The 16776-nt window shown below is 40.0% G+C and overlaps 1 protein-coding gene across 1 annotated transcript; it reads left to right on the forward strand.

The window, feature by feature from the left end:
- Nucleotides 1-10331: 10331 nt before the first annotated feature.
- Nucleotides 10332-15806, forward strand: pofut1 (protein O-fucosyltransferase 1; the record flags this gene model as incomplete). Its single annotated transcript, XM_080853676.1, has 7 exons — nt 10332-10467; nt 10812-10933; nt 11420-11602; nt 14087-14199; nt 14322-14514; nt 14734-14976; nt 15298-15806. The coding sequence occupies 7 exons, from the start codon at nt 10332-10334 to the stop codon at nt 15490-15492; spliced, it is 1185 nt and encodes a 394-aa protein (XP_080709802.1). The 3' UTR covers nt 15493-15806.
- Nucleotides 15807-16776: the final 970 nt, after the last annotated feature.

Consider the following 16776-nt stretch of genomic DNA (forward strand, 5'->3'; position numbering starts at 1 on the left):
GTCTCCTCTAAGCAAATAGCTAAAACGTGTAGCCCTGTACGCTATCTCTTTTTAGAGACAGAACTTACAACCCATTACAACATCCTTTACGCTACTGAAAACTTCTTAATCAATAGGCTATAGAACAATTGCAGAAACATAAAATAACCAATGTCTTAACATCTATACGAATACACCACTCCTACTTTTAAGAGTATGCTAACTCAAATAGATGGTATACCCTTCCAGAAGCTCACAAGTCAAGGTATGACACTAAAGTCACATCGATGCACAATTCGCCCTAGAACATCCGATCAATGACAAACAAATGACGGGTAGCCTACCCGATAAACTATTACAGCATAGAAAACGTTTCGTAGAAATGACCTACGAAAGAGAGTATTTGACAATTTTACGTTTCAGTCACGATGTGCTGTTATCGGAGTTACTACATTGTAACAACAGTGTGCACAAATTGATACGTGTTGCATTCTTGTTGAACTTCCACAAAGTTATTTGTTGCTTTTCAAGAAGTGTTTCAAGCACAACGGAGACGTTCCTCCAACTTCTATCTCTCCCTCGTTCTCCCCAACCGACTACAGAGACATGCTCTGAACGATAAATATTCAGAAATTACTTAAAATTCGGCTGTTTACTCAAAACGCACACAGAACATCAATCGACACAGCAGAAACCAGCAAACACCAAATACATTTTGTTTACAACTAAAATCATTATTCTCTACAACACATTTATCGACAGAGCTTCGGAGAAACAGGCGATCACGTAATTAAAAATTAAATACCCGAAGCTTGTACACACTTTCACAAAATAACCAAAAATAAATGACGTCCGATCGTAAGATAATAACATCACATTCAATGTCAGCGAAGTTTCATAATCGGCACGGTATCGACTTTTGGAGAAAATACGCGTATTAATTATCAAGATCTTATTAAAAAAACATGCACACATCAGAACGTGCAGCCACATTATGAGGACTTGCAGGAAAACGAGCAGTTACCCACCAAAAACTTTCCAGCACCGCATTAGTCAATTTCACAAGGAACCCCGGTAACATTCCATCACCGACTAGGCGCAAACCTACCGTGGGAGCCCCCACGCCACCTTTCCTGGTCTTTCTCCCCTCGATCTGTTGTTTTATTATTTTTTCCAATTTTTTCTATAATTTTTCTTTTTTCGGGGCCTGAGTGTGTCTCGCTCTCCTCAGGCTGCAGCAGCAGAGTTGTGGGGCGCGAGCATTGTGGGAGTGTGACGTCAGGCCACTTTCACAAACTTTTTTTACTGGGGCTGGTAAACTGTTTTTTTCCGTTGTCGTTGATCGTACACTGAATATAATAATAAATAAAAAACGTCACATGTGATGTCTAACATATTCCAATCGAAAAATGAACAGTCGAAAACAACTTTATATTTTTAAATCATGCTTTGATGACAATGTGAACAGACGATGATCACAATAACGTAACGAAATCCAAACTTAATTTGAACACACACTAGATTAATCTCAATGATAACTCATGATGTTTGTCTTTGAGTGGTGTAGAAATACAGGTGATGAAAACTGAAAAATGTTAAACAATTGCGTTTTATGCATTATTAAAGAAATAGACCTGGTAATTTAATTGGGGTAGCCTACCTCTTCATTCGACGAATTTGCAAATGTAATCTTTCAAAGACAGAATCTTACCGTAGTTACACATTTTTATGTGTAAGGTGATTTTAGTCTTCTAGACCTGTCAACTCATTACCATAGTTGGTATATTTGTAACATTATAGCGTATGGACCAAATGCTACAAGAGCCACACACGTTTAATTAAACAATAATTGATTAATCTCTTGAGGCTAGGCACATAGAGGCCATAACTTTAAATCATGAGTCAATATTTGCTGTTTAATCAAATTAAGTGATGGCTGAGTAGTGCAGTCTGTAGGTGATTTTCCATGGAGAGAACACATCCACGTGTGGATTGCTCGAAAATACTCATACAAATAAACAGATACATATTACAATATTTTAAAAGCGTCTATTTGCCAGACTTAATGCTCAAAATGAAGAAGTGTGGTACACAACTTTTAATGTATAAGCATCAGCAATACATAACAGAGCTAGGGCAAAGGAGAGAGTAAGATATCTGCCCAATAACAACTTAATTGACAACACTCAGAGGTAATACTTGTTTACATAATTGTATGTATGGAATCAGTACAATTGAGCCTGACGTTCCTCGTCCCCCAGAGAAGTTATCAGCGAATGGTGAGCTGGGGTCCCACGTGCGATGCTCTGGTGGTCCCGTTTCACCTTGTGTTTTGGGGCGAAAGAATTACTTCCAGGGCATACCAACTCGTTTCCTCATCACCCCAACCCCCTCCCCGTCCTCATCCACATGTGTGTGTGTGTGTGTGTGTGTGTGTGTGTGTTTGTGTGTGTGTGCGTTTGGTGTGAGTGCGCGCGTACGTGTGTGTGCGTGAAAGAGAGAGGGAGAGTAGGGGGTTGGGGAGCAAGAGTCTTCAATAAGCCCCTCGGCGTGTTCAATGCTTTGCAGCGAGAGCACGTTTCCAAGTTTTTTCATTTCCAGAGAAATACCTCAAGATTGCCCGGCTACGCAAGTGTACATGCCATTGCTAACTGCTTCCAACGCGCAATATTCATATCATGAGATTTCAGATTTTTGGAATTAGTGAGTGTTACAAAGCAATTGAAAATAGGAGGACATCTATTCATCATTTGGACTGATAACATCAGGTAGTTCTCTAACGAAATGGTTGGGTTATTTGTTTTGAGAGGGTTCGTGAATAGAATAGGATTATTTGCTCTTAGTTTTTATTGTTTTATTCTCTAGAGGTGAATGATTCGTTGCAGAAGCTTAGATGTTCCCAGGAAGTGAATTAGATGGATCAAATAAAATAGTTTGGTAAAAAAAAAAAATCTCAACCGCCTACGTTCTAAAGCGACTGCGGGACACACTCATGTGAGCATTGTTTCTGTTGTGGACTTTCAAACGTAATAAATACAATGCATTTTTGAAGCTTAGATGTTGAAACATCTACTGTTTTTTTGCGTCCGTCTGAAAATAGTTCGTCGCCCACTCAAGAGAAGCGTGAAGCGGAAATGAGTTTTCCAAAGCTTTTATGTTCATGCCATTTAGTTGTAACAAATTAATTTTAACTCGGGAAACGCTTTTAATGTTGTTTCCTAAAGAAGAGCTTAAATCATCCACAAAATTCGGGTTACTGCCAAATACATCTTCAATATCTCTATGATTAAAACATATATTTTTGCGATTATTAATCTCACTTTATTCTCAAGTCATTTAACCTTATTTATGTGATCTTTTGGAGAGAAACTGAGCACTCCTCTCGTGTGGAATAAACCTTTTTTAAAGTGTTATGGAGAGAGCATGTCTGCTTCTTTTGTTCAGTTCTACAGTCCTTTAAACTCCAGCTTTCATCTCATCATCTTTAAACGTTAGTTCTCATAACTTTTTGCCATTCCTTTTTATTGTAAAACATGGAGTGATGGAGTGATACATTAAAATAGGAAACTAGAATTTGAAGAAAAATATGAAGACAGACAATGTTTGCCTTCCTCATAATAAGGTCTGTTTTGAAAACCATGCCTCACCTTCCCTACAGAAATCTTTCAATCAAACAAATTGTTGCTTCTATGTCAGCTGGTCCATTTAAGAGTTGGCTTATCAATGGAATACAGCAATGTTTATCCTGGGGAAAAAATATGTCTTCATACTGACCAGCTCTGACAAAGCTAAATTAGAAAGGCAAAGTTTATACACTCAGTCAGTCCCCCGGTGGTTATAGGTTATTGGTGTTTAGTTTGATTTACCTCAGTATCTCATGCACTGACTGTCACCAGGCTTTGCAACATTGAAGTGTTCTGACCGGTCAGAAAACTCTCCAGAATGTTTTTCACCAGAGGCTGCAATAACGGAAAAAAGATATGAACACAGCCTCAAATTTCAGCATCAAATTTAAAGTATTTTGGTAGCCTATATTTATAACTATTGGAAAGGACATGCTACATCCGAATGCCTTTGAGAACTCTTCCTGAACCATATCTTGATACATGGGATCTCTAGATTGCCACGGTTATGAACATTGAGACATAATAATTACCTTGTAAAACTATTGTTCTTCAAGGTTAATGGTTAGTGAAAATCTAAACCAGTTCTCCTTCAGCATCAGGCATATGGAAACAGTGACATATTGAAAGCAGAAGGGAAAGTCCCCCCTATTATGATGTATGTGTTAACTGTGCATTCCTGTATTGAAGTTTGACAAGTTTTTCCAGACGTTTAAGATTAAGTGTTATGGCACAGGTGAAGGGACAGTACGTAGAGGTAACAAGAGGACATCTCTTCATGTTTGAAATAGTTATAAATGATAATCCGATGACATATTGGCAATCTAAAGCTATTGCTGATGTTGGGTAGATTGACAGGGATATTACAGCTGTGCAACAGTAATGTTTATCAAAATGGTCTCTTTATGGGAACTTTGACAGCAAAGACATTTGATACAAAAATGATTTACTATTATTCATAAATGGCTGTTCACCGGCACTAATACCTTGAGGTCTCCTAAGAGGACTTATGTGAGACATCACTGCTTTACCCTGTGTAATGAAATTGTTTGGTTACTTTCCCCATTCTAAACCAAGACCAAAGAATATTTCAGTGTAAGCACACACCGAAAATGGAGAAACAATGTGCCAGCATGAAAGCACAAGTCTTCTTTCATTATACGGTTGTTTATTTATTTGTTTCCTATTTTTTAGTGCACTGTGGTCAGACCATTCGGGCTGATTGCGGCGTAATGGTGGTCTGTTATTTGGAAGCTCCAGATTGATTTTAAAGTACCTCAATACACGCTGAAATGTTACACAGCACCGGAGCTACCCCATGCCTGCCTACTGCCCCCTCCCTACACCCCAACCCAGCCCAACCTCACTCGCCCGCTCAGGGAAGCTTGTAAAAAAGGCCATTAAGAACAACAAGAACAGAGTGCATTAAAAAGCCCTGCCCGTCTTCCATGTCTTCCTGCTCAGTTCTTAATTAGGTCTGATTAACACTGGCTAACCCCAAATATCAGTCTTTGTCTTTTTAAAAGCAAATACCATTATGTCGAAAAGGAGTAAAGACAGAAGGATAAAAGTAGAGAAACAGGAAAGATATTCTTTAATAAGGTAGACAGAGTTTGGTGGGTTTCTAGGAACATATGCAGCTGTTTAAATGGGCATAGTCAGTAGTCTAATCTCAAACAGTTTCCAGTGTCATCCCAATTTACCTCTCCCTCCCTTCTCTCTCCCTCTCTCTCTCTCTCCCTCTCTCCCTGTCACTTCTCTCTTCCCTATTACTCCTCTCTCTTTAAGCAGAACTCAACACATGCCAAAGCCCGACCTGCCATCACTGAGCAAAAGCAGAAAAGTCGCGTAAGAGAGGCATTGATGACAACAATGGCAATTAGTCAGAGGGATGATTTGTACACATCTGGACTGGATTTCCTTGCCACCAGAATAATCCAAAGGGAAAAAAGCATAGTGGTGGCTCCTAGTGCCAGACTAGTGGGGAATGGGCTGGGGCTGTTGTACGTGTTTGGTTAAAAACAGATGGGACGTTTATGTTACCAGGGGCTGGCGATAAACAGCTTAGACGTACAATGAAACCACCAAGAGAGTCATCATCACCAACAGAGAGTGTGTGAAAGCAGAAGCATCCCTGGTTCCACGCATATGTACTGCTCACAACTCTGTCATATTCCCAGGGTGCTTTCATTGGGGTTTCGTTGTGTAAACGATCCACAGACTCATCAGGTTTGTACTTTTCCCATTTTACCGTCCGTTTCCGGGTGAGGGTTTACTTGATTTCCACACTGTGGTAAACCCCCTTGTGCAGGATGATGCTGAGACTGAAAATAACATGAGGGACAAGTCTTGGTTTGGGCTCTACCCCTTCATGTGAAAATACAGTATGTGGTCTCCATAGATGAGCGTCAGCAATACCTGCTGGTGTTTGGAAATGCTGAAGCATTTAGAGATGCTTGGGAGGGTCATTTCTGGTGCATCCTGAGGTGAAGTGATGCAAAAGGATTCACCAACGTCTGTTAGGTATATGCACTTCTAGACTCACTTTTGACGGGTGAATGGAAATTAAATCAGGGGGTAACATTTCTGCACATGCGTCCTACAAAGATCAAAGTGTCCCTTTATTGTTGCCAACTATCGAAAGACACAGTGTGCTGCAATTTAAAATACTGTATAAAGAATACGAGATATCTGGCTGTTTCTGAGTGTTCATGAATTGGTAGACCAAGCTATTGTTTCATTGGATATGCTTCCAGTCAAGGTGAACACATATGGGGAAATGAAACGTACACGTTTACTCTTCTTCAATGTTTTTTTTATGTTTCAAGTTATTTATTTGTATTTTCTTTGAAATTATCAGTGAAAACGGATAATAGATGTATTTTTTAACAAAAGTTAATAAAGTCATTAAAATTGTAAAGTAAAAAAACAAATCTATTCTGTAACTCAGACTTCTACCTCCTACCTCATCAAATTATGTCAGTCACCCACTTTATTCATGCCTCTCTCTAAGTATTTCTCAATATTAGCAGAGATCGACCTTTATTATACCAAACATGCTAATAGTGATTAGACACAGATCCAATCTATTGAAGTTGCACATCCTTGTGTCACAACTTTGTGCCACAACGTTAAAGCAAAGGAGTTGTCAAACAAGTTTGCAAGTATTTTGGAGATACCTTGGCTCAACTTGTCAGACTATGCACTGTCTGGTGTGGTTTCTTGTCAAGAGAGAATACAAGTGGAATGTTAGAATGCAAGCACCTTTGCAATGACTGTCCCTCATTAAAATTCCAATCTGCTCGTGTGAAAAAATGAAAATGTGAACCAGAACCTTCTCTTCAAATCAGCACAGTTTGGGAGTGGGTTGTCTTATTGGCATGGTGATAGAGTCCCTGGGTAAAACCCCATGTGCTAACTAGATATATACCATGTGAAAGCAGGGTGCAATGGTAATTTTGCAAGCTTTGCATAAGAGAGCAAAAAGGTACAGGGAGGATCTGGGAGTAGACCGAGCGAGTTGGGAGTGAGGACTGTGCACAGGGCTGGGTAGCCCAGTAGGTAGTCAGTGCTCAGTGGTATCACACACAGGATGGTCTAAATTCCGATTCTGTACTGGACTGATAAGGCACATGGGTGGACCTGGTGTTTCCCCTTAAACTCATAGACGTCACAACCTTCTCATGGTCTGCTGCCAAAGATTATGTAGATTGGTTATGAAAAAAAGAAAGTTGTTGGAAAAGAACACACGTTTAAAGGTCCAACCACGCTGGAATATCTTTCAACGATTTGAAAGTAGTAGTTTTTATGATATACCTTCATATACCTTCCATATACATATATATATATATATATATATATATATATATATATATATATATATATATATCAATTTGCTGTCACCAGAAAGTCAATGTTTTAACCACGGCCCACACATGTATTGCACTTTCACCATGGATTTAGGTAGGTTTGGAATTAGATCCAATTGCATGAATCCAACATTCAAACACATATTTGTCTGGATGAAGGATCATCTACTTCCAACTCAGTTTATAAAAGTTAGATAGATCTTCTTATCATCATGGCCAGATGTTTGATTTAAAGCACATCACAGTTCAGCTCCGCTAATTATAGTTCTGTCCTGACTCCTAGGAAGTCCTGATGAACTGAATTTCTGCAAAGTCACACAACCAATACAGTGAACATTGATTACCAGCTTGCCTTTACTGATTATGCTTTGATAAAATGTTTAACCTCACTCTGTATAACAAAACATCAGGTTGTACTTACTACCCAACTAGTCATTCTCCCATTACACACATGAGGGGACAATATTAAACCACTACAGTAGAACCAAAACCCTGTGCTGCTTATGGTCTGGAGTTGCACCTTTGTGCATTTAAGGACACACATAATGGTCACAACACATTCACTGTGACCTGACAGTTAACAACAGGTTTGTTTTACCTCTTGCCTCTGTTACTTTAACATGTAAGTTACTTGGGATACAACCATGAATAAATATGAACTGGAAATTGGATCATGGAAAAAGATACAAGGAAACCAAGACATGGTAGCTGTGATAAGAGAAATTATTTGCATGCCAACATTTTAGGAGCTATATGCTTTTTGTTTTCTTTTTTTTAATATGTGGTAGTTTTACGTTTGACATGATTTGAACAAATGTCCTCTCTCTCCCCTCCTTCAACAGCAAGCACAGGCCTGAAGAAGAAACCTGGTGTGTTTTTAACTTCTGTGTCATGCCCTTTGAGGATCTGATTCAGTCTCCCACCTGAGGAAAGTTTCAAAACGGCAGTGAGCGAGTTGAGCGGTGCTTTGCATTGTTATCACTGCTGTCATCTCTAACAATGAAAAACTGTGTGTGCGAGGCTCTGAGCGTGGGGGGATGGGGCAGAACAAGAGAGGAAAAGAAGGAATGAGAGGCAGACAGAGGAAGAAAGAAAGAGAGAAATAAAGAAACAAAGAAAGCTAAAAATGGAGGGAAACGAAAGGAGAGAAATGAAATGGAAAGAAAAGCAAGTATAGAAAAAGGCAGCAGGATGTGTTGACTGAGAAGTGGGTGTGGGCTTTGAACCCTCACTCTTCTTTGCAAGACGGGGAGACAGAAAAAAAAAAACCTAACAGCCAGCCAACCAAAGCCTCCCGACCATTCAACTCCACAACCTGGTAGCAATTGACCAGACCTCATTCCGGTGAGGAATTAACCTACTTCATAAAGTATTCAGCGCACTCACACGTGTCATCAGGTTTCATTCTGAAAAGTCACAGAGCATGTTTCTGTGCATGAGTGTACCTCCATTATGACTTGGATGGTTGATAAAGGATGCATTGCATACACACTTTCCTCCATTTGCAGTGTCTGGATGCATTCAATGCTGCTGCAATAAAAGCTAATTAAACAATTATCACTCAATTAACTCCAGCAAGGCATCATAGACATCTGCATGCTGTTCCCTGTTTTTGTTTACTGTGTACACAGTCACACATAACCTCAGTTAACCTTTACTTAGGGCGCACATGTGAAGCACTGTCAATGTGCAGTCCTGGGATGGAACACTTTCAACAAACAGTATTTGTCCCTGCTTATTGAACTACTGAATGAAATGTACATCACCGCCAAAGATTCTGCTGATACTGAACAGTACCTTCTGCTGAGCAACCTCTACCAGGTGAACACACACACACACACACACACACACACACACACACACACACACACACACACACACACACACACACACACACAGAAAACTAAATAAAAACCAGGCTAAGAACACTTCTTACCACATGTCTATGTGTTAGGTTACAACATGTTGCACGCACATGTTGCTTCAAATGAAGTAGCCTATTTTAATGACAGACCCTCTGAATAAATATGCGCACTGTTTCATCTATATCTCGTTAGCATTGTACCAATGATGATCTCCATCTGACCTTAGACAGCTATTGGTGTAAGGGTTTATACTGGAAATGGAATACCCTTGTCAGTTTATTCCAAGTATTGGTTTGATAGACTAAATACCAGTTTTATTAAAGCTGTTGATTTATATTATTCACAAACTTTGTTGTCAAAGGTATTTCTTGATGATAAAAAATAAATACATAAAATAAAATACAAATAAACCAGTGTCACTCCTCCTCTTTGAAATATCCTGTAGCCAATATAATTCCAGTTTAATTAGTATATAGTCGTTTTTGGCTTTGTCGTTTTCGAATCTACTCTATTGCAGCATGAGTAGCCTGAACACTCACAATATAAACAAACATTTTCTTCTGTTTGAACATCTGTCATTGATTCGGAGCAATTGATGACTCTTAAATGAATCGCTTCTGTCAAAATAGAATGTGAGAAACTTCTCTAACAAACAAATTACCTTCTATGGTTCACAATTAGAAAGCTTGATTGTGTTACTTTGGTATTCTGTGGAACAAGACGTCTCTGGTGGTTTGCAACACCGATTTCATTCAAACAATATCATACAGTAGGCTACATGTATTCTCTTACTTTAAAATAGGCTAGCCTATTGTGTGTCTACGGCTACATTTTTTAAAGAGTCTCCATAGATGGATAGACCTAAATTAAAACGTTTCAATTGAAACTTCACTTTGAAGACGCAGGCTTCTGTTGGTAGCGTTTTCTATCAGCATGTAAAGAGTTAAAGAAAACTTTTAGCTCGCAATGCATTCTGGGACCTTGGATGATCTGCAATGGCGGCTAAATGGGGAGACTTTAAACTATGTCTTTTAATCTCATTATATTCAGTAGTGTTTCGGCATATTTATACTGATGCCTTAACCATAGACTGGGATGAAAATGGATACATTCTGTATTGTCCATGCATGGGTAATCAGACCTCTGTTACTTAAAACTATACAAATGTGATATTGTAAACATTCTTATAACTTCAGCCCTGGTTGAAAGCCTCGTTAACGTTAGCAATACGATTGTTGTAAGCTGTTATTGACTGCATAGTGGTGGATAGGCTCAATTAATGACCTGTGTTTGTGTGATTAACGGTATTTGGTATTGAGATACACTTTTAGCCTAGGCTACTGCATTATGAGTTTAAGATAACATTAGCTGTGTTCTCTTTATGGGAACGAAGAACACTATTGCGACGGAATGTTGTCACAAAATAATGGCGTTAAAAGGTAGTTTGACTGAATGTGTGTCTTGCTTTGAGACAGGCCGATTCGGAAATCAGGCGGACCACTTCCTAGGGTCGATGGCCTTTGCCAAACTGCTGAATCGAACGCTCGCGGTCCCCCCCTGGATTGTTTACCGACATCACGCGCCACCATACACAAACGTAAGCACCACAAGCCCGCGCTCTCCTCCCCTCTTGTGCACAGCACACAGTTGTTGTTTACACAGATATTTTATGTCGCTTTATAATGTTCAGTTTAGATATGTTAGAAAACCCTTGCTGGACTGAGCTGTCCGCTCATTAACCACTATGCCTAGACAGGTGGGTGGCATTCAGGACCATGCTTATAAAGTATCCCATTGATTCAGGAAGGAAAGACTAAAAGTGTGGGGCAACCCTGGTAGATCACTATGCTTTTTTTTGCTCTGTGTATGTAATAAGATCTGTCAAATATATTTGTTTACATACTTCACACCTTTGGCTCTGGTGCAGAATGCACAAGGTGGATCACAAGTATATTTCAAATGTCAGGAATGTCTGCCTGTCTGTTTGAAATGGACACTCCATCTAAGGTGCAGAGGTTAATTTGACAGAGAGACTTGTGAAGAGTTCCTTATTGTCTGACCAGTTGACTCTACCATGAGGCAGGTCCACGTCTCGTACAGGGAATTCTTCCAGCTGGAGCCCCTAAATCACTACCACAGAGTGGTGAGTCTAGAGGACTTCATGGAACAGCTGGCACCCAAACACTGGCCTCCGGGCCAGAGGATGGCATACTGCTTTGAATCCGCCGCCCAGAGGAGCCCTGACCGGAAGACCTGCCCCATGAAGGTGAGAGATGCAGGACAGTCTGAGGGGTCCTCAAAGGACAGTCTGAGGGGTCCTCACAGGACAATCTGAATGGTCCTCACATAACTCTTGGGTGTGAACCATTGTTATACTTATAGTAATCTAATGTTGTGGAAATAAGGTTTATTTGTAGAATTGGGGTGGACAAAAAAAAAAAAAAACTCTTCAGAGATATACTTTATCTAACTCCTTAATATCACGTTATATAACGATAAAGATCAAAGGGAAAAAAAAGTAGCTAGATAAAGGCTAAGGTGAAGAGAAACCTTTTTAGTTTTCTATTAAAAATGTTTAGCGAGCTGGCTTCCCTGATATCTATAGGCAGTATGTTCCACAGCTTTGGGGCATAATTGACAAAGGCTGTGTCCCCGATTTTCTTACGGCTGTTGCTGGGAACCTCCAATAAACCAGCATTAGATGATCACAGTGCTCTTGAAGGCAAGTATTTGACAAGGGAGTTTGCAATGTAACTTGGTCCTAGCATATTAAGGAGATTGTATCTAAAGCACTAATCAATTCAAGCCAAATTTGCTGATGGGTGCACGTAATTAAAGATCTAATTGTTATATCCCTTATAAAACATCAATGAAAATGCCAAATATTATTTTCTTGTTCTTTTGTTTTCTTTCTTTTTTAGTAACCATGGAATGTTCAATTCAATTTTATTCATATAGCGCCAAAACAAAAACATAGTCTCAAGGCGCTTTACAGAGCCAAGTGCCTGGACCCCCTTAGAGCAAGCACAATGGCCACAGGGGCAAGGAAAAACTCCATGTAAATCAGGAAGGAACCTTAAGCAGAACCATGGCACATAAGGGGGGACCCATCTGCTTGAGGTTGTCCGGAAGGAGATAGGAAAGGGGGTGGGGGGTAGGTGGGGGGTTGTGTGGCAGATGGGGTAGGGAAACAGCGAGTAGATGTACACAACATGCTTTTGGTAGATGTACATAATATATATACAAACATCATATGATCATATGATAAATATACAAACATCGTTTAATATACAGTATATATGATCACAGTGCTCACAGTGCAAACATTGTATTGTATGATGCATACAAAAACAGCTTAGGGAGTAAACAGTGTGCTAATAGGGTTACTGTTACAGGGGTAAGAGGAAGGAACAGAACAACAGAAAAGTTGGTGGTGGCAATAATAATACACATTCTATATAAAGGCTAGCATAGGGTATGGGGTAGAGTAAATGTGCGGCAGTTTGGTGGTGATGGGTGCATATGGGCCGTGGGTTTCTGCAGGTAGATTGGGTGGAGAGACCAAAGCAGCGTCCCTTAGCGAAGATAGTCTAGACTAGGGGAGGAAGACAGAGAGAGAGTGATTGGGTAGAGTTTGGATGCGTAGATGAGGAGCAGTGATGGTGAGGAGCAATGTTTCCACATCCATCAGAAAATGGATCATGCTATAAGGGAGAGAAAAACGTTTTGTTAGTAGACATCAATTTGATAAAGAGTTTTTTTTTAAGGTAGTTAATTAACATTAGGTAATATGGCCTAGCAATGTAATATAAAAGGAGAGGGAGAGCGAGAGGCTGCCTGGGTAGGTGTATGGGAATATTTCTAGCATTCAGTTTTGTTATGTTTAGTTATGGTTGGCTGACATGATGCATGCGGCTATTAGTTAGGATGGCAGGATACACAACAGTGCCTAACTGGCTGGTGACAGCCGCAACAGGCACCATATGCTGTACCTGGGATCCGTGCTGTACCCGGGATTAGTTTTTCTGCATCTTGGAGGGATAGGACTTTTCAAATTGTGGCAATATTGCGTAAATAAAAAAATGATGTCTGAGATCGGTTTAATGTGTGAGTCAAGTAGGAGGTCTTGGTTGATAGTTACACCAATGTTTTTGATGCTAGTATTGGGTGTTAATGGGATTCCATCGAGTGTGGGTAGATGGCTAGATAGTGTCATTCTCAATTGATCTGGGCCTACAAGCATACGTTTTAAGAAACGGGAAGTTGTTAGCCATCCAAGATTTTACATCTTGTAAGCAGGTTTCTATCTTGGGGAGATGTACAATTTCATCGGGTTTCATGGATAGGTAAAGTTGAGTGTCATCAGCATAGCAATGGAAATGATTCCTGATGACATCACCTAAGGGTAGCATGTACAGGGAAAAGAGCAGTGGTCCAAGGACAGAGCCTTGGGGAACACCATAGCTTACTATGGTGTGATAAGATGACTTGTTATGGACATGTACAAATTGATGACTATCAGAAAGGAAAGACCTGAACCAGGATAGGTTACAGCCTTTGATGCCAACATGATGTTCAAGTCTCTGTAATAGGATGAATAGAATGTTCACTAAATGAAAGTGGAGAAACACTGACATCTGTAGGTTATTTGAAACAACTGCATTTGTGTGTCATAATTAGGTGATAGGCACATAGAAAACTGTTGAAAATGCATCTGATATCAACAAGGTGGGTTTTCTTTTGGTTATAGGATGGGAATCCTTTCGGCCCGTTTTGGGATCACATTGGTGTCGAGTTTGACAAGTCTGTGCTATTTGGTGGCTTGTCCTTCAGTGCTTATTTCCAGCCTAATTGGATAAAAAGGTACATTTAATCCAAACCTCCCTTGAACTGTGTGATGAGCTTCCTTCTAAATAATATGCAGGCACTACAGCTACACCCACAATAGTGAGGCTATAAGTTACTGTGTTGGCTCTCCCTCTCAGGTTTCCCCCTTCGGAGCATCCAGTACTGGCCTTGCCTGGAGCCCCTGCCCAGTTCCCCGTCCTGGAAGAGCATGTGGGCCTTCAGAAATATATGGTGTGGTCAGACGTCCTGGTGCAGGAAGGAGAGGGGCTTATTTCTGCCCACCTGACCAGACCCTATGTGGGCATTCATCTCAGGATTGGCTCTGACTGGGTGAGCTATATTTGTGTAAACTGTTCAGCATGTAGTACAGTTTTAGTACTAAAATACAGACATAATACATTTTTGTCTGTACTCGCATTTCTCTTCATGCATTTCACTATGCAGTCATCACATTAATGTCTTTGCAAATGCACTTAATATATATTGTCAAATCCAGCCCTCGTGGTACAATGTCTTCCTGCTGATTAATTTCTCACATCGACCCTATAGCAAAATGCCTGCAAGCTACTGCAAAATGGAGAAGCTGGGTCTCACTTCATGGCTTCCCCACAGTGTGTGGGCTACGATCGCCAGGCTGCCTTGCCCCTCACTATGACCATGTGTCTTCCGGACCTGGCAGAGATCCAACGAGCACTCAAACTCTGGGTCAAGAAGATCACTGCTCAGTCCATCTACATAGCAACCGACAGCGAGTCCTACAGTGCAGAGATCAAGAAGACCTTCAAGGCCAATGTAAAGTTTATTTTGCATAGCACAGGTGTAGAGTGTACAACACACAGCAGCACATCACTTTAAAATAACTAAGCAATGTATTCCCCATTGACCTTTAAAAATGTGAAGTAACTTGTGTTTCTGTTCTAGAAAACTATCTCTACATTTTAAAACCTGTATTTAATTTGAAATTAGCACTTTAAACCAAATGTTTTTTCATATTATTTAATTTTCCCGGATCAGTCGTACATCTAGTCATTAAGGCGGTTTCAACAAAAGAGTGTAGACATCTGTTTGGGTTCCGCTGCTAAGGATCCTCTATTTACATGTTTTAATTCACAGGTAAAGGTGGTAAGTCTGCGTCCAGACACGGCACAAGTAGACCTCTACATCCTGAGTCAAGCAGACCACTTCATTGGAAACTGCGTGTCCTCATTCTCTGCCTTCGTGAAACGAGACAGGGACACCTATGGCCGCCCTTCGTCATTCTTTGGCATGGACTACCCACGGGGAAGAACAAACAATGATGAATTGTAGAGACTCAAATTTGCAAAAGCAATGAAAGACTCTTTTGCATGGGATACATACTATAGGAAGGAAGTCAGGCAGACTTTACCCAAAGATATTTGTTGTAGCGAGAAACTGGACTTGGTTACCATTTTCAAATGTTTTTATAATATCCAAAGTTACAAAGAAAGTGAAATGGGTTGAATGAAGAACCAGCAAGCACTACTTTTCCCTCTCAGTGTTGCAGCAGCATGTTGTTGTTGTCTCCACTCAATCAAATCTTTTCACAGCCAGGAACTTTGTACGCACTTCATCTCCGTACTTCTTTCCAGCCCGGCTGTCATTCTCTCACATTCCCTTCTTTTTGGTTATTTAGGTAGCTAAAGAGCCCGTTTCAGTATTAAGATTGTTTTCTTCTATCACAATGCTGTCAGTGCACAGAGAGTCTGATTTTTGCAGCATGCATAGGCCTTCTAGGCAAACTTGCAGTGTTTTCCAATTATATTAACTTCAAATATAATGTGGAAGAAGGACATTTTTGATGGGAAGGTCTTGATGGGAGAGTTTAGGGGGTTGGGGTGAAGTTATGAGCGATGTACTTTCTCCTTAGCAGTGGAAACTGAGCCACTGGGGAGAGAGGTAACTGATCCTGCAGAGCCTAATTATAGAGGTTGATGCTGCTGCCTCTGCCTCTGCCGCTCATTTCCATTTGGTCCAGGGAGCTATACAAAATAAGCCTCTATCTGTTGTAAATTTTAGAAACCATGTCATCCTAGAATGTATTGGGTTTATCTAAATTAATTGTACTTGTTACTCTGTCAGTAATACTGCACTTGGAGTAACTTAAATTGATTTTTTTTTTTTAAACTCAATTGAGTTGCAATGGTTGTCGAACAACCATGCTCTGTTATTAATTATGGACCAAAGATCTCTTGCTGTTCATGATGATGATTTTTTTCTTTTGATTTTTATGTAGTAAAAATGTCATTTTTAAAGAATGGTGTATCAGCTGTTAGCCAGCCACAACGATTCAGTTATCATTACAATTATCATCTCCATAATTCTTACTTTTTGTCATTAATTATTCAATTTGTAGTTTTGACTTGAATGCCCACTACAGTCATTATAACATAGTAAACACTCTATCCCTTAAAATATATCTGATAGATTTTAATATGAACAGTAAATGAGCTACATTACTTCTAATGTGTCGTGTGATTCGTTAAGGGGACAAAGTGATTGGCTTTTCAGATACTCCGTGGTCCGCCAGAGTTCTCCTCATCCGGGACAGTCATGTGTGCCAGATAGCCTACC

Source organism: Sprattus sprattus (assembly GCF_963457725.1).
Source record: "Sprattus sprattus genome assembly, chromosome: 16".
NCBI classification, from domain to species: domain Eukaryota; kingdom Metazoa; phylum Chordata; class Actinopteri; order Clupeiformes; family Clupeidae; genus Sprattus; species Sprattus sprattus.